The sequence below is a fragment of the Rosa rugosa genome, chromosome 6 (genome assembly GCF_958449725.1).
Source record: "Rosa rugosa chromosome 6, drRosRugo1.1, whole genome shotgun sequence".
Lineage (NCBI taxonomy): Eukaryota > Viridiplantae > Streptophyta > Magnoliopsida > Rosales > Rosaceae > Rosa > Rosa rugosa.
Window position 1 is genome coordinate 24,895,477 of NC_084825.1, and position 19,341 is coordinate 24,914,817.

General features: G+C 36.7%; 2 protein-coding genes across 2 annotated transcripts; both read left to right on the top strand.

Annotated features, from left to right (window-relative positions):
- The first annotated feature begins 2,132 nt into the window (after positions 1 to 2,132).
- On the top strand, positions 2,133 to 4,720 carry LOC133717312 (laccase-12-like). Its single transcript, XM_062143998.1, has 5 exons — positions 2,133 to 2,275; positions 2,417 to 2,568; positions 2,717 to 3,090; positions 3,288 to 4,259; positions 4,377 to 4,720. The coding sequence occupies exons 1-5, from the start codon at positions 2,174 to 2,176 to the stop codon at positions 4,505 to 4,507; spliced, it is 1,731 nt and encodes a 576-aa protein (XP_061999982.1). The 5' UTR covers positions 2,133 to 2,173; the 3' UTR covers positions 4,508 to 4,720.
- A 9,104-nt stretch (positions 4,721 to 13,824) lies between these two features.
- Positions 13,825 to 19,341, top strand: LOC133716467 (glutamate receptor 1.4-like). Its single transcript, XM_062143175.1, has 5 exons — positions 13,825 to 14,107; positions 15,421 to 16,712; positions 17,562 to 17,865; positions 18,433 to 18,782; positions 18,917 to 19,341. Exons 1-5 carry the CDS (start codon positions 13,825 to 13,827, stop codon positions 19,316 to 19,318), a joined length of 2,631 nt encoding a protein of 876 aa, XP_061999159.1. The 3' UTR covers positions 19,319 to 19,341.

Genomic DNA, 19,341 nt, shown 5'->3' on the forward strand with positions numbered 1-19,341 from the left:
TGTTGTTCAGAAAATCGTTTGTGCTTAATATTGTGATTGTTGAGAATATATACATCCTACATGAGAAAAATGAGACATTGCATATGAGTTTATAAGGGTTTGGGCCACTTCATTCATTGCCAATTGGTTTTGGATGTGAACCCCAGATTACTTTATCATGATATCGGAACGGGTTCTCCCATGTGTGCATGCCTCGCAGCCACACGGGCTCCACGTCACCCAAAGTTGTCCACGTACGTATATGGCTTGAAAATTCACCACACGCCCAAATGAGCTAGTAATATGCTTTATTGTTTTCTTTCCATATAACCCTCAGTTATCACTGAATATAGTTTGTTGTCTTACTTTCACTTTTGATCTCATATTCTCCGAAATCTATAACTCATAAGGAATGTCGTTGTTCCCATATATGGTATTTGATTGGCCACGTAATTCATATAAAAAATAGAATTTAATTACTACAACTCGAGTTTTAACTAACAGAATTGCTGTTAGATATGCTGGGGTTGGTCGAGCAAATCAAATCTTTCATTTCAGATCGAGATGATTTAATCCACTCATCATCTTAATTTCCTTTCAAAAGGGCAACTAATTTATTTGGTCAAGGTTGGTCCATATATATTGAACATGGATAAATACCCTGCACCCAACCATCTACACTACTTGTCTAACCGACTAGTTTATCATTTCGATCGTGACCATCACATGTTGTACGTGGACTATATATCAAGTCACATAAATAATATACTCACCAAGTTCATATTTATTGCTTCAATCAAGTTGTTAAATTGATGATTGTAAGTTTTGGAAGAATTGAATGAGATCATAGTATATTCTAGTTCTAACTCTATTTCTTACTTTTTTTTACCACTTAAGTACGAGGCTTAACGATTGCTTTAGTATATGACAAATTAATACCTTTTCATTCCCTTTTTAAGGCGACAATTTTATTTAAGATGCACTTTTCCGGTAGATAGAATTCCACTCAAGCATGACCATATATATATATATATATATATATATATATATACACACACACACATTCTGCTAAGGAGGTCCGTTCCTTAGTTAAGGAACGGATTTCTATATTTTTACCACTTTTCGAGCACATATTTACATCTTAACCGTTCAGTTTTTAGATCATAATGTATAGATCACTTCTACAATCTTAAGCCAAATTGATGATCGTTAAGGTATCGAACTCAATTAAATCAATTAACGAACCAAATCTGTCCAACCAGAACCGTTCGCGTTCATAATTGTAAATTGCAGTTTTGGATGCCTTAACGATCATCAATTTGGCTGAAAATTTGCAGACATGATCTATACATTAGGACCTAAAAACTGAACGGTTAAGATGTAAATATGTGATCGTAAAGTGGTCAAAATATGGAAATCCATTCCTTAGCTAAGGAACGGACCTCCTTAGCAGAGCAAGCCTATATATATATATATATATATATATATATATATATATATATATATATTTTTTTTTTTTTGCAAGTCTAGAGATGAATATTGACACATTAATTTAAGTATTTAAATGAAAAAAAAATTCAATATATACATGACTTCGTTTGCTTTTACTAACACAATAAATAATACTAAAAAGTGAGAAAACACTCTCTTGCGAATTTGATTACATGGTGGAGATAGTTAATGGAATTTGTAACACTCAAGAGTACGTAGTTGTTCTCACTAATCTCTCTGCTCAAACATTATTGATCTTCCTGGTGCAAATAAGTAAAGCTGCAAATAAAGTTTTGAAGAAATGAAATTATACGATTATGAATAATAGGTTTGACCAATGTTGTTATTTGTGTTCATCTCAAAAAAGAAAAATGTTGTTATCTGTGTGTGTATGTGTAAATAACGGTCAACTTCGAGGATCCAAACAAAACTCATTTATTCAATCCGAAAGAAGACTTGTATAGCAAGCCTTCACTATCATAGAACTAACTTAATTGGTTATATAGGCGAGTGGGTACAACCGTGCAACAACTCCTATAGGGTGGAACTAAGTTCATCAATCAAAACGTAATCTGCATGACAACCTCAAACAACAAACCTATTATTTCCTATATATAAAGCATCCCCTATCTATCACTTTGTCACTCACTAATCCAATTACATCTCAATATTCAAAGTTTCAAACTAAAGCTAGCTTAAGCAAATGGAGCTCAGTAGCATTTTCCTACTCGGCCTTTGCCTCCTCTTTGCTTCATCAGCAGTGTCGACCTTGGCCAATCCCAAAGCTCACCACCATGAATTTGTTGTAAGTTATATATATATATATATATATATATATATATATATATATATATATATATCATTTAGATCATTTAGTTAACTCTATTCATTTTATTCCTAGTTAGTTACTGAACATCTAATTAACTATGGAATGGAACTGATATAGATTCAAGCAACACCAGTGAAGAGGCTGTGCAAAATCCACAACAGCATCACTGTGAATGGACAGTACCCTGGACCAACCTTGGTAGTAAACAATGGCGACACTCTGGTTGTCAAAGTTACCAACAAAGCTCGATACAACGTCACGATTCACTGGTAATTACCATATGGTTGAGGCCGAACTACAATTTGGTTAAACCACATACATGCATAAATAATGATGCTCTTGGATCTCTCTTCTTCATTTTCTCGTCAGAAGTTAACATGACTTATTGACTTATTGAAATATATACATACATTTCAGGCATGGTATTCGGCAAATGAGAACTGGATGGGCGGATGGGCCCGAATTTGTAACTCAATGCCCGATTAGGCCAGGAGGGAGTTACACCTACCGGTTCACAGTCCAGGGCCAAGAAGGTACTTTGTGGTGGCACGCTCATAGCTCATGGCTTAGAGCCACCGTGTATGGAGCACTTATTATTCATCCAAAACAAGGAGACTCGTATCCATTCCCTAAACCAAATCGTCAAGCAACACTTCTTCTCGGTGAGTGGTGGGACGCTAACCCTATTGACGTGGTGAGGACAGCAACTCGCACAGGAGCAGCTCCGAATGTTTCTGATGCATACACCATCAACGGTCAACCTGGTGATCTTTACAATTGCTCCAGCAAAGGTTTGGTTCTTAATCCCCATTCAGTATATTTCTAAAATAAATCTTGTTAGCTAGAGTTACCTAATTAAGTAATCAAAGTTGAACAAATAAAATACAACTTATAACACGTAAATCTACAGAATAAATTTTCGTACACAGATTTTGCGAATGTAATAACGTAATATTCATCCATGATGTGATTATTTCTACGTATGCAGGGACTATCGTAGTTCCCATAGAATCCGGTGAGACCAACCTTTTGAGAGTGATAAACGCCGCCCTCAACCAACCTCTTTTCTTCTCCGTCGCCAACCACAAGCTGACTGTGGTCGGTGCTGATGCCTCTTACACCAAGCCTTTCACCACCACAGTTCTGATGCTAGGACCCGGCCAGACCACCGATGTTTTAATCACCGGGGACAAGCCACCATCTCGATACTACTTGGCGGCACGTGCCTATTTCAGTGCACAAAACGCTCCATTTGACAACACCACCACCACAGCCATTCTTGAATACAAGTCCGTCCGTTGCAACACTACTAGTTGCAAAAAGGGTAAAACAGTAATTAAACCCATAATGCCAAAGCTGCCAGCTTTCAATGACACAAACACTGCATCTGCCTTCACTAAGAGCTTCAGAAGCCCTAGAAAAGTCGAAATCCCAACTGAAATCGACGAGAACCTCTTCTTCACACTCGGTCTTGGACTCAACAAATGCCCTAAGCACTTTCGATCTAGAAGGTGCCAAGGCCCCAATGGCACACGCTTCACTGCTAGCATGAACAATGTCTCATTTGTGCTTCCAAACAACATGTCAATTCTCCAAGCTTACCAGCAAAACATTCCTGGAGTTTACACTAGTGATTTTCCAGCCAACCCGCCACGGAAATTTGATTACACTGGGAATGTCAGCCGCTCGCTTTGGCAACCCAGTTCTGGAACAAAGGGATACAAGTTGAAGTATGGGTCTAGAGTGCAGGTGGTGTTACAAGACACAAGTATTGTCACACCAGAGAACCATCCAATTCATCTTCATGGATACGATTTCTACATCCTTGCAGAGGGTTTTGGAAACTTCAATGTCAAGACTGATACTAAAAAGTTTAACCTTGTTGATCCACCTCTGAGGAACACTGTGTCGGTGCCCGCAAATGGTTGGGCAGTCATCCGATTTGTAGCTGACAATCCAGGTAACAATTACTAATAAGCTAGCTAGGGTTACTTTGATATATGAATTCACTGACTAAATACTGACACATGTGCACTTGACATTAATTTGTATTTGACATATATTAATGTACGTATAGGTGCTTGGGTGATGCATTGTCACTTGGATGTACATATCAACTGGGGTTTGGCCATGGTTTTCTTGGTGGACAATGGAGTTGGGGAGCAGCAGACAATAGAGCCTCCGCCTGCAGATTTGCCTCTGTGTTAATAAGATCATCGATCACCAATTAAAGGGATTCAGGGTTTCACTGTTTTTGTTTTCCCTGAATTCAGGGTGTAGTTCGTGCTTTTTGTTCAAGGTTCTTTTTGATAGTCGTAGCTGTTTTAAGAAGATGGTTATGGGTCTGCAGAACACCGTACTTTATAGTTTTAGTCACGCATGTTTTCCTTAAAGGCAGTGATAATGAAGATCAGAGTTCAATTATTATGACTTCAAAATTAGTAAATGATATATAGATGCCCCAGCTCGTACATAAATGGTAACTAAACATTAACTCAGCAAGCCGGCCAATCGTACATACCCCACAGGGCAACTTGTTACTACCTACGGTTTCAATACGAGGGAGGGGAAAAGGCCAACCACTAGGTGTCACTACTGTAATACCAAAATTTGATACCACAACTACTGATAGAATTATCATTGGAAGAAGATCAGAAAAACTCATTCCTCATCAAGCAACAATCAACATTTTACGAAACTTTGAAGCAACTGTCAATTTGTCATCAACATTTAATTATTGATGTTTGCAAACAGTTTGTGTACGTATCAGGAAAAAAAAAAATTCACACTCCCAAATTTGTAATCCATACTCATTCTTTCCACTTATTTTAGTTAAAATTTTTACAAAGAAACAAAATTTAATATACTGAAAAACAATGTGTATAGAATACAAATATCATATGCCAATGAACTGTTCGTAGGTCAAATTACGTGTATATGCATGCATATTTGGTCCACGTACCTGTTTTAGCCGCTCATCTAATATTACTTGTATGTTTATGACCAACTTGTTGGATAGTAGCGGAAGCGTAAAATAAGAAAAAACTAATTTGGGGTAGGGAGATATGATGCATAAATGACACAATATGGGAGATGTATAGCCCAAGGGCATGTACAGAGCTCCTAGAGAGAGATATGGAGGAGACTCTTAAAATACCTGATAAAGGAATTCACTCTTACGTTATACAAAATACTCCTCTACACACTACTCAACTAGACTAGCCTACTTATATAGGCCTACACTAGACATTGCCATAAGTATGACAATTACAACGGACATAAGTATTAGACCGTTACAATAACCTTAAACCTTCCTAGCTCCCATAACCTATGAAGCACTAACTCTCACTATTATTCTCATCATAATTCTCACCATTATTTTCACCATAACTCTCAACATAATTCTAAATTAATGTTATTTCCAACACAACTTTCATTGCTTCTAATTCTAGAACAGGGGGGGGGGGGGGGGGGGGGGAATAGCTAAAAATAATAGGACATTATTGAGACCTTGCAATAATGAAAACGGATTATCTGTGGATATTCATGATTAAGAGCTATAAATGCAAACATGGTATATGCCAAATCATACACAACTTGGTTGACTTCAAACCTAGGAGCTTATGGGTGGTAATTTTTCATATCAAATTATACAGATCTCTAGAAATTTCCAAATTCATTTTGATTTCTTTGATCATTTTAATTAGTTATAAAGTGAATGTGCTTATCTTTTTTTGAAATAAGTAGTACTCGATTCATATATAATAACTTAGGCCAGAATGGCACCATACAGATACCCTAGTGGGGTGATTCACGTACCATTACATTTAAAAATTTCTCCTCCTTTATTCAGAAGCTTGGTGACTTGATGCACAAACTCTCGCAAGCGTACGAATCGTGTCAAGATAGGGAAGTATTAAGCCCAAAATTATCGTACCACGGGGATTAGTGGCTAACCCACAATCCTTGGATAGTCGGAACTAGAGTCACTAAGCAAATAAAGGAAAATGAAAAAAAGAAAATAAATAAAAATGCTAATCTAAGGCACCAAGCCTTAGCAATGCTCGGCTTTGATTTTCACCAAAGCCTAATCAAAACTAAGAGCCTAGTGATGAATATTTACAATGAGTTGGAGTTCAATATTTTGAGAGTTGATTTTAGATTAACAAAATGTAATGAAAATGTAAAGCCATTAATAAAAATGCAAATAAATTAATAAAAGTGTAACCAAATAAATGGGAATGTCGGGTGTTAGGGAGGTTCCTTCACCCAAATTCTATGTGTCGGAAGCTAATTTAATGTAGATGCAAATTCCTACTTTGGCGGTAGTCGTATCCAAGGCGGTTCAAGGCTCAAGGACCGAAATTTCCTTTCATGGTATTCCTACTCCGGTTCAAGGGCCGTAGGAACTCACTTTGCATGAATTAGAGCCGGTTCAAGGGTCACTAATTCACATCAAGAGGCGTAGAGATCGAGGAATTAGACTACTAAGCGACCCGCCCGCGCAATCACGCAACGGGTGTAAATCACCATGTTTATAACCCCTCGAATACGAAATTGCAGGTTTCTAGCTTAGGAATTAGAGGGGGTCAAACCTCTAACTCCGTCCTAGACATGCTCAAAATACACACCCTAGAGTTGACTAGGCTCCTAGACATGCATTTTAACCCAACAAAAATAGATATAAGCATCCATCATATGAAAATTGCATCATTACATTAAATTAAACATCTTTTACACAAAATTTGGGTTAGGGACACAACCCTAACCCCCAACAAGGAAATTACTCACTACCCATAATCATAGACATCAAAATTACAAAATTCAAATACAAAAGAGAAGAGAAGTGTAGGAGAAAACAAGAATAGTCACAAATAGCTAAAAAGCTAGCATGACTAGTCTTGATTTACAACTCCCACAATTACCCAAGTCTTGAATCTTGTAGAGGAGAAGTCTTTCATGAATCTTTGAAGCTTTGGGTGAGTAAATCCTTCAAATCTCTAAAATAAAACTAAAGAAAATATGGAAAATGGAGGAGTAGAGATGGGGAAGAGAGCAGCCCAAATGGCTGCCTCTGTTTTGTGGTGCGGCGTTGTAGATGTTGGTGTGAGTGGTCTGATGGGTTGTATATATATAGGGATACCATGACCTAATTTTCTGTGGGTTGTGAGAGAAAGAGTGGCACGTGGTCTGCAAGTGGGGTGAGAGAAAAGTCAGCCACACTAATATCAATTAAAGAGGCCAAACGTGCAGCACCATTTCCTTGGGCTTAATCAATCAATCATTTGATTGATTAATTAAACAACAACCTTTATATATATATATATATATATATATATATATATATATATATATATATATATATATTTCTCTCTCCTTGTAATTTCAAGTGCATGCCCACAACTACGAATAATTGCATTCTGCTCCTTTTATGATTTTGACCGTGGTTGACCGCATCAATAATTTCATTTCTTTCTCGGAAATTCAATTTTGCTTCATTTTCGTGCCATTTTCTCTCGATTTCCGCAACTCCGCTTATTTTCTACAAAATAAATAAAAGTAGATTAATTACATAATAATTGACTTGAGAATTAACTTATTTCTAGTGTTTTAGATACCATTACATGCATAAAGATGCGTGTAATCAATGACCATACTAAAGTAGTTCTCCATGTTCCTGATCCACTGATCAGCCAACATGTGGTCTGCACCTCCCTGAAATGCAACTGCTCCAGCTTCGTAATCTCCCTCACCAATCTCGACAGACGAGTGACATCTATTATTACATCCACAACAGGTGGTGCACGCTGCTCAACATGCGATGTCTCCACCTCATCCTCATAGAACTCCTCCACATGAGGGATCCTACCTCTACCCCTAGCTCTGTCCCCTCCTCAGGGCCTACCTCGGCCTCTAGCTCTGCCTCTCAGAGGATCCATCACCTAAGGAGCATAGCACGCTTGGTTAATACATGTATAAAACTTAAACACATACATAAGACAAATACAAAGACTGTATTAACCGAGATACTAATATAAGGAGGATACACATCCGAAACCAAAATCTTCTAAGTCTAACAAGAGTTTCAATCTAGAGGTTCCCATTCCTCAAAAGACTAAAACTCAAAAGAAGCTACACGAAGCTCGTACATAAGTTTAATACAAAGACTGTATTAACCGAGATACTAATACAAGGAGGATACACATCTGAAATCAAAATCTTCTAAGTCTAACTAGAGTTTCAATCTAGAGGTTCTAATTCCTCAAAAGACTAAAACTCAAAAGAAGCTACACGAAGCTCGTACACTTCACCTACAGAGCCGACTTATGCTCTGACGACGTAATGTTCTAGACGACACCTAACACTCCAACATACCCAATGACTGTATCAATATTGAAGAGTATATGATGGGGATCCACTACAAACAGGCCATCACTCGAGTAGTACTGATTATCACCAAATATGTACCTTACACTCTAATACCAAAATGTCACGCCCCGAATTTCAAATAAAGAAATTCGAATCCGAAACGCGATAACTTAACAAGCCCAAAAGAACACTTAGAAAATTTTTCAATTAAACTAAGCAACAAAACAAACCGAGCTCATCAATGTCAATGTCGACTCGTTCTTTAGAGGTCACATATTACATTATACCAATTTTACAAATTAAACTGAAACAACAATTCAATAAGTAAACTCATGCATGACGCTCATTACACAGCGGAAGACGAACAAGTGCATAACAAAATTGGGTTACTAAATCTACCAGTGCAACAACAAGGAAGCTCTCTGCCTCAACCACGTTCACCCTAACCTGGAGGATAAACCCCTACATTATTGAATAGTACACCGGGTTGCCACAACAAACCCGGTAAGCTTTTAAGCTTGTATGAGTAAACCCAAAAATCATAACAGCAAACACATGCTTTAGATACCTCACTTAACATCAAAAAGAAATAAAACACTCATCAACAATTTTACATCAACGTCATACTCAATAACCCACTTCGTGATTAAAATCACCAATATATGATATCACAACTTATGATCCCAAACCACCAAGCCCTAAGTCAACCGAGTATTTACACTTAAAATCATAACCCTTTCCTCTTGGAAACAAATATATAGACATTGTGAGATCACATAGAATTCTCACAACACAATCACTCAAATCCCCTTCCTATTCTCGTAGAAGATGTAATTGTCACCTCAAAGACGTGCCAACTCATCTAAAAATCTCAAACAACCATTCTACTTCAATTTCATAATCAAAACTAAATCCATAACTCCTGCATATAATGTAGTTCAGGAATTCACGAACGAAATCAAGCAATATAAACATAAAGTAATCCCTGCATATAATTTAGTTCAGGAGATTACATTAAAATCAAACAATTCAGAAAGATCGTAATCCCTGCATATAATTTAGTTCAGGAGATTACGATGAAAACAATTAACTCCACCACCACTGGCACACTTTACAACAACAATCACCACACATGTTGCCTACATCATGGTCCTTCTGGACAACAAAGTCCTTCTTGGATGATAAAGAAATAATACTTTGAAAATCCTTTAATTCACCGCACATGTCACTAATTTACTCGCAACGGTCACACTAGACCCAAAAGGTTTCACAAAACCATCAAACGATTTATCGTCCTCGATCACTACTATGATCCTCGGTACTTAGACTCTTGGTACAAAGACCAAATCATTTTAAAGAGTCACTCAAGACCCAAAAATACCATGTACTCATTTCAACTATAGTTTCCACACTCCAAGCACTTCCAAAACAAAGTAGAAATCATCATTATCACGATATATTGCTCCCCGTAAAGAATAAAGTCTCAAAACAATATCATGAATAGAATCACAATTATTGTACTCACCACAATACCACACCATATATATATATATATATATATATATATATATATATATATATAGTCATTTACTCAGGAATGCCACTAATACCAACTCTAGTTCGCAAATCACAAAATCCGAGAAAAATAATTTTTTATAACAAAACTTCATTTTAACTTACCCATGAACCGTAGGTGATCATGTTAATATAATTTAAAATAAATATTTATTTTCGAAAATGATTTCACAATTTATAAAGTAATTCCAAATAATAAAGTAACTCGGTTCATAAATGAACCTCGTGAGATTTACTTACCTCTAAATCCCACTGCGTCTTCTTTTTACAGCCGAGATAAAGAACCAAACACTCTCCTTCAATCACCTAAGTAAAATAGGTTTCAACTTAGTATACGAATCATAAAGCGATTAAAGTTCAGACCCCTGTTTGAACTAAAACCCTAAAAGTAAAGCCAATCGAGGCAAAACTTCATCCGAGATCACCCAAAGTCTCTGAAATACTTCTACGATTGTTAAGTCAAAACAACAAGTTGAACCAACGGTCGGATCCTCACGGATCGAAAACCGAGTGAATCGAAAACATCAAAAACCCTAACATGCTCATATGATCTCCAAAAGTTACATATCATATATCAAAATGCTCCTATCGACAAATAGATGATAATGAGGTAAAAAAACTGCCCAAGACATGACCGGACACGCCGCCACAGGCGGCTGCACGAGCAACGCACGTGCCGCCGTGCCAAACTCCAAATCAGCTTGATCCAACCATCCAAAATTGAGTTTACACTAAGAGGATCAACTTTAATACCTGTAACGAAGCCTAACTCGACCTAGATCGCCACTGCAAGCCAAAAATCACTGTTCACCTTGAGTTGCACAGCTCTACACTGAGAATCGATCAAAGCCACAACAAAGGATCAAAAGAGAAGGCTTCCACGAGAAAAACAAGACTGGTTTGGAGCCCAGAAGTCGCCGGAGATCGGAGAACGTACCGATTGGGTCAGTCGCCGCCAAACTTTGCCTTTTTGATGCGCCGCCGTGGGTGAGAATAGGAGCAAGAGACCGCCGTGGGGAGGACCGGATGGAGGAGAGGAAGCGATCTGGGTTGGTGTCGTGGTCTGCCGTAGTCGGAGGAGCGAGTTCCGGCCAGGTTGAGAAGCCGGGTTCAGGTCGGGTCAGACGGAAGTTTGGGAGAGAATGGATTTCTGGAATTTTCTGGAAATAGTACCAAAATGGAAAGTTTCGTTTTGTGTGCACTATTTTCGGAAACTTGCTATTTATACCAAAAATTTCTGAAAATAAAAATAACTTCCGCTGACCATAACTTTCTTATACGAACTCCGATTTACACATGCCGCATGTCCACAAACTCATATCGACGCGCTCTACGACTTTCATGAGAGAAGTTTTTAGAGAAACTCAACGTATAAAATGTCAACCCTTTGACCATTCGAAAATAAAACGTTTTGAGTAATTATTCGTCCGAAACACTTCCGCTCTACCCTTGAACCACGAAATCGTACTAACAACTACTTAATAATTTCTGAAAAATCATCAGAAATTAAGAATGGAAATTCAGAGTATTATAATAGCAGCCACCACATCATTACAGATTATAGACCAGAGTACCAGACCAAGCTCTTTGAAGGGAAAAAAAAATGTTGTTTGGATTTACCGACTTAATTTCACAAATTCACCACATAAAATGTCGTGGAGTGCATACACAAAGGATTTACATTGAGTCAACCAAGAAATAGTCTATTCAATGGTCAAGTCGAGGCTGTGAATCCATGAAAAAGTCATGGTCTTCGCTCCGATACCTGCTGTCACAGTTGGGTCGCTATATTGATGATGGGTTCAAAAGCTGCAACTTCCATCTTCCCTTTCTTTAATGCCCAGATAGTTGATGAGGAAAACGAGTCAACTTAGTTGTCGGAGAATAGTTTCTTTACTTTCTCTCTGTCTCTTTAATGATTATTTGACGCAGTTGGTAGTAACCTGAGTTTACAAGCAAAAAGATAAATCTGGAGTCCATAAGAGAATTTGAGAAAAACTCTCATTTTTATTAAACTTGATATGATAAACTGATCCTAATACAAAGCATGATGGTGCTTATTTAGGCATCCAAGTCATAACTACAATCATAATCATAATCTAACAAAAAATCCTAAAGAATCCAAATTAAAAAGGAAACTAAAAACAAAAAAATTAAAAAAATCCTAAAACAAATGCAAAACTAGCCTAAAAATGTTAAATTCTGAATCAAATATTTAAGATGATATATTTTGGCCTAAATCTGTTAGGGCTACTAAAGGGAGTGTCTTGAAGATCTCATTGTTCCCATTCCAGAAATGTATCATGCATTTCAAATGGACATTCTGGCCAAAAGTTGATCCAAATCTGATTCACAATTAAGACCTGACTTTTTGCACGAGTAACCCGAAAAGTCCAAAACTAAATCTTCTTGTATATTTCAACGGCTAGTAACCTCATTATGATGAGTTACCTATTTTCTAATCACTCTTCTTTATTCTAGACTGCTTCTTTACTTTTATGGTTTTTCGACTAAAACGGGCCAATTCTCTTCCTACATCATTATTGTTTTTATGTGAGCTCTCTGGAAGTACTGATCTCCCATTCATCTAGTTGTTCAATGTTTGGAATTTTACACATTCAAAAACATATAGATTGAATTTTCGAACTTTTTTTTTGGGACTATTATAACCCAGAAATAAAAGGGTAACTCTGTCTATATGTTCCCTTGTAGCTGCATGAAGGCAAACATTTGTTCAGAAAAGGCCATAAGGTGTTGCTTTTAGCAGTGCTTTGCTTGTTTAAATCTTGGCTTGAACCTCATTTTGTTTAAATCAGTTGAAAAACTGCAGGGTTCTAGGAAGTTGAGATGAAAACAATGTAACACATTTTTATTCCTAATTTAATCTTGACCGCTATGTATGAAAATGGATGGGTCTGTAGCTATAATTAATATTTTTTTGGTCGAAGATTTATTCAACCTAGGTTTCGACAATTAGTTTAACTATTTTGTTTTGAGGTTGACACGGACAGCCTAACCCAAGATCCACTCTCCAACAGTCCAACCAAAGACTTTTCCTAGTGTAATGACTGTAATCAGTAATTTAGATTAATATGAATAAATGGTGCAATGTTACAACGACACGTTGTCATCACTTGGATTGGAGTGGGTGTCATGTAGCTGTTATTGGACTGCCTTGCCATTTTGTTCTACGGTCTTGTAAACTTCTTTGTTTTATGATTTAATATTATGGTGAAATTTGAGGAGGAATAGTTTGGAACTTGTGGCTTTTAATATTTTTTTTGAAAGGCTTGTGGCTTTTAATATTAATTTGCTTGTATTTGTGATGCCACTTATTCACTAATCATTGATTAATTAGTGATTACCATGACTATCACCGACGTGTACAGTTGCTTCCTTGAACGTCTTACAGGACTTTCTTGCCTTTGTCTCTGTATATAGAGCATCTGTTGAAAGTTGAAACTAGCTAGCATACACATATTCTATATATACCCACACACACACAACACATGGTTCACCGAGTAGGTTCATGCTAAACTGTTCAGGGACAATATATATAAATTAGTTTTTCAGTAGGTAATATGGCTCAAATGTATGGAATTTCACTCCTCTGCATATTATTTTGCTTCCTGGGTCTCCTGTGTGCTGAAGTTGATGAAAAAGTGCATTACAACAGTCCTAGTGTTGCGGACGAGGTTGACGTTGGTGTGATTCTTGATATGGGATCAAGGGAAGCAAAACTTGTTCTCAGTTGCATTTCAATGGCCCTGTCTGATTTCTACAACCTGCACAACAACTACAGCACAAGAGTAGTTCTCCACAGTAGGGATTCCCATGGAAAAGCTCTACATGCTCTATCAGCTGGTAAGCTATTCTTGATTATGACTGGGTCTCTATTATTTATATATATATATATACACACACACAGGGCCCTTCTAGTGAGGGATTCTTTTTTTTGGTCTTTTCTAGGGATAGGACATTAGACCAACTTTCTGATCATATTTTTGCATCTCAACCCTTCAGTTTTTAGGTCCTAATATGTAGATCACTTCTGCAAATTTTCAGCCAACTTGATTATCATTAAGGTATTCAAAATGACGATTTAAGATTATAAGTATGAATGGTTCAAATTTGACAGATTTGGTTCGTCCGTTGATTTAATCTAGTTTGATACCTTAACAATCACCGATTTTGCTGAAATTTGAAGAAATGATCTAAACATTAGGACCTAAAAACTGAACTGTTGAGATGCCGAAATGAGATCAAAAAGCTTATATATATATATATATAAATACAGGGGCTAAACTCACTAGAAGGGCCCTCACTAAAAGTTGGTCTAATGCCCTATTCCTAAAAAAGACCAAAAAAGGGATCCCTCACTAGAAGGGCCCTATATATATCTAGTGAGGGATCCCTTTTTTGGTCTTTTTTAGGAATAGGGCATTAGACCAACTTTTCGATCATATTTTGGCATCTCAACCGTTCAGTTTTTAGGTCCTAATTCTAGTGAGGGATCCTTTTTTGGTCTTTTTTAGGAATAGGGCATTAGACCAACTTTTCGATCATATTTTGGCATCTCAACCGTTCAGGTTTTAGGTCCTAATGTGTAGATCACCTCTGCAAATTTTCAGCCAAATTGTTTATCGTTAAGGCATTCAAAACTGCGATTTACAATTATATGTATGAACGGTTCAGGTTGGACAGATTCAGTTCATCCATTGATTTAATCTAGTTCAATACCTTAACGATCACCGATTTGACTGAAAATTTGCAGAGATGATCCATAAATTAGGACCTAAAAACTGAACGGTTGAGATTGTGAAATGTAATCGAAAAGTTGGTATAATGCCCTATCTCTAAAAAAGACCAAAAAAAGGATCCGTTAGTGGAAGGGCTCTCATATATGCCCCTCGTTCATTCATATCTATCGCCACTTTCGTGTTGTTTTCTTCTCCAACTTCACAAAAACTTTGCAATAATGTTTCCAAATGGTTTCTACAAATACGGGAAACGGAAAAACGGCTCGGAATTTTTTAACCTTGAATAACTACAAGCAAAGTTGCAGTCCTGATATACTTGTTTTTGCATTCTTATTATGCATTTATGTGTACAAAGAATCAATAGTTAGCTCTAACAAATTCCTAATCATTTTACCCTCCACTTGCTATCCAATGCAGCTGTAAGTCTTTTGGATAACATCAAAGTGGAATCAATAATTAGTGCAGAACCAAGAATGGAAGCAGACTTATTGGAAGAATTAGGAGGAGTTGAAGTCCCAGTATTGTCTCTGTCTCAACTGATTGCTTCTCCTCCTCTGACTCATCTATATCCCTTCTTCATTGAGATCAGACAGGATGAAACTTCTCAGGTTATGGGAATTGTTTCCCTTATTAAAACGTACAAATGGAAGGATGTTATCCTTCTATATGAGAGCACAAAATATGCATACAACATCATTCCATCTTTGATTAGTTCTTTCCAGGAGAAAAATATCTATGTTTCATATAAGAGTTCCATATCTGCCTCCTCAACAAATCAACAAATCATTGAGGAGCTCCACAAGCTCATGACATTGAAGACTGGGATAATTGTGGTGCATATGTCCCATGTGCTCATGCCTTGCCTATTCTTAAATGCAAAAAAGTTAGGAATGATGAGAGAAGGGTATGCCTGGATTATGACATCAACTAGTATGAATTTCTTGCAATCTATGAACTTATCTGTCATTGAGTCTATGCAAGGAGTGCTGGGTTTCAAGTCGTATATTCCGGCTTCAACCAACCTCCACAGACTTACTTCCAGAATCAGGAGAAAATTTTACATTGAGGAGCCTGATATGGAACTAGGTAGGGAGTTGAGTGCAGATGGAATCTGGGCATATGATGCAACTTGGGCTCTATCAGAAGCAGTTGAGAGGACAAGAATCAAAAGTTCTACTACTGGATCCTCCAAGCATGGAGCTGAGCTTCTTAGAGAGATTCTACAAACTAGATTTGAAGGTTTAAGTGGTGAAGTTCGATATCCAAATGGGAACTTGATTTCAAATGGATTCGAGATAGTGAACGTAATCGGAACAGGGGTGAGAAGAGTTGGATTTTGGCCTTATGAAGAAGAAAAAATCACGAAAGAGTCACTCCCACTTAGTAACAGGAGGAATGCAATTTCCACAAACCATCTGGAAACAATCATATGGCCTGGAGGATCATCAACCATCTCGAGAAGTTCCAAGAGGCGACTGAGTGGAATTAAACTAAAAGTTGGGGTTCCAGTAAAAATAGGGTTCAAGGAACTTGTGCGTGTGGAGCATGATCAACAAACGAATAGAACTCATGTTACAGGCTTCTGTATAGACGTATTCGAAGCTGCAATTAGAGGACTGCCTTATAAAGTACATTATGAGTTTATTCCATTTGAGGATTTCTTGTTAGATGAGCGGTACAACAATCTAGTTTACAAGGTTTATCTACAGGTATGCTTGATTTGAAAATCACAAAGTTTTATCACTTTATTTTCATATTCTGTTGATTAACTATTTGCAACAATGTGGCATCTCCAACACACTCCTTATTTCAAAATAATTTAAAATATTAGGTAATTTTAGGATAATATTTCACTCCAGCAAAATAGCTAAACAAAAGTTAAATTTAACTTTTGCTAAATTCTTTAGCTAATTTTGCTAAATTCTCTAGCTATATTTAGCTAGAGAGGAGAGAGAATTTAGCTAAAAGTTATGTTTTCTAACGTTCAATTTAATTAGCTAGGGATTTAGCTTATCTTATTGGAGCAAATTTCAAAAACTAAACTACATATACATCTCTTTTAGCCAAATATAGCTAACAAAATAACTTCATTGTCCTGTATCAGTATTCCAGTTGTCTACATTCTTTTTCATTTTTGGTTTCTCCTTCTCTATATTAGTACAAACATGCCTGACCATGAGACTGTGAGAGGAAAGATAAATGCTAAAGAAAATTGTTAACACATTGAAATCGCTACTTCTGTCTTTTAACACTTGATTAAATCTAGTAAGTTATCATTACGCAAAGATACCAATGGTTATTATATAGGTACTAAGATCAATATCAAGTATAGGAGTGTATCAAGTCATGTTGGTGGTGTGTTTCATATTTCCATGAAAAAGAACATTTTGTTGACTTTACTTTAAACTATTACAGTTGAACCAAGTTTTCAAGTTAACATTAAATTTTTATGCTTCTTTGAGTTTAGATTTATATCCTTGTAGATCTAATTACTCTTAATTCAGTTCTTGTTTGATTTGTGCATTTACTTACGACAAATTGGGATGTATATAAACCAGACATATGATGCTGTTGCTGGAGATATAACGATCACACCAAATAGATCTTTGTATGTTGATTTTACAATACCATTTACTGACATGGGGGTGGGAATGTTAGTACGGAATGAAAAGGAAAACATGTGGGTTTTCTTGGAACCTCTATCAGCAAATCTTTGGATGACAAGTGGTGGTTTTTTTATCCTAACGGGTTTTGTTGTGTGGATAATTGAGCGTCCTGTCAACCAAGAGTTCCAGGGATCAACATCACAGCAACTTGGAACAATATTCTGGTTCTCCTTCTCAACCCTCGTGTTTTCTCATAGTAAGTGCTCTAGCGCTATTGACCTCTTCTAGTTTCTGCAAGTTTCCTGCTGCCCCAATGCTCACTTAATGTTTTGGAATATTGTTCGTGATTTGACTTCTAGTTGTTATTAGTTGTCACCATGTATGATAGATTTTGAATAAGAAATGAAGACTAATTGAGACATTATTTGAAATTCATAACTTTGTTTTAATAAAATTTAGAAGCATGACTGTCGAACAAAGTTGAGTACCCTTTTGTGACAGATCCATCTCATTAGTTTCTGATTTATTAGGAAAGGAATGAGAAGTGACATTTTTTTCTTTCTTATTTCCGGTTTTACATTGCCATATTCATCAAAATGATTTCTTTTGTTCATGACTCAAATCTATTAGATGATACTTACAATTATTCAACTAAATGTGCTTACAACCATTCAAATGAATGCGCAGACTTCAATTTAGGGATGTTAAGGTTTATAATCTGCTATTTTGGTCGTAGGCAAATGGCGATGATTAGAAATCATACAAGTCTGTTTTAATTCGGAACTTGCATAGACTATAGAACTGAATTTGTCTAGTGTTGCAGGGGAAAAGTTGTTGAACAACTTGGCCAAGTTTGTCACGATCGTCTGGGTTTTTGTAGTGCTTATATTGACATCCAGTTATACTGCAACTTTAGCATCAATGTTGACAGTTAAACAGATCAATTTAAACTCAAGAAGTAACTATATAGCTGACCTTGCAACTTTTGGAGGCCTGAGGCATAAGTTGTATGATTCAGTTGAACAATTTGCTGATGCTTTATCAAGAGGAAGTAAGCATGGTGGTGTTTCTGCTATCATTGAAGAAATTCCATACCTCAAAATCTTCCTAGCAAAGTATCCTGCTGACTACTCCATGATTAAGCCCAAGTTAACTACCAATGGTTTTGGCTTTGTGAGTCACCCTAAAAGTCACACGTGCATTGTTTAGTTTTTCATACTTTCAGATGTTTTTCCCTATTATATACAACAATTTTCATGTAGTAATCAAATTGAAATCTTATTATTTCCTATTCATCTTGCTTTCAGGTTTTTCCTAAAGGTTCTAAATTGGTCCATGACATGTCGAGGCAAATTGAAATTTTAAGAGAAGAAGGAAAGCTTTTAGAGATGGAAAAGGCCTGGTTTCAGATCTCAGATGACGCGAGTAGTCCTAATCCTGGCACTCTTAACCTCAACAGCTTTCTAGGTTTATTCCTAGTTAGTGGGGTTTCTTCAGCTGCTGCTCTTATATTATTCTTCATTTTGTCCCTTAAAGATAGATGGCATGTCATAAAGATAAGCGCAGCTAGATCCCTAAGTGGAGGACAGCTTATGCAACTTATAAGAAGCTCCCTCTCTAACAAAGTATCCAATGCAGATGAACACATCAATACTCAGATAGTGGATCATAGTGCTAGCGTGAGTCATGGCATAGTATTAGGAGTGTAATATATTGTAGTTATACCATAGTT

Bases quoted from the DNA above. Each gene is read 5' to 3' on its own strand.
- LOC133717312 (XM_062143998.1), top strand. From the start codon at position 2,174: ATGGAGCTCAGTAGCATTTTCCTACTCGGCCTTTGCCTCCTCTTTGCT. The intron at 3,091-3,287 runs GTTTGGTTCTTA...CTACGTATGCAG, and splicing joins TTACAATTGCTCCAGCAAAG to GGACTATCGTAGTTCCCATA. The intron at 4,260-4,376 runs GTAACAATTACT...ATGTACGTATAG, and splicing joins ATTTGTAGCTGACAATCCAG to GTGCTTGGGTGATGCATTGT.
- LOC133716467 (XM_062143175.1), top strand. From the start codon at position 13,825: ATGGCTCAAATGTATGGAATTTCACTCCTCTGCATATTATTTTGCTTC. The intron at 16,713-17,561 runs GTATGCTTGATT...TATATAAACCAG, and splicing joins TTTACAAGGTTTATCTACAG to ACATATGATGCTGTTGCTGG. The intron at 17,866-18,432 runs GTAAGTGCTCTA...CTAGTGTTGCAG, and splicing joins AACCCTCGTGTTTTCTCATA to GGGAAAAGTTGTTGAACAAC.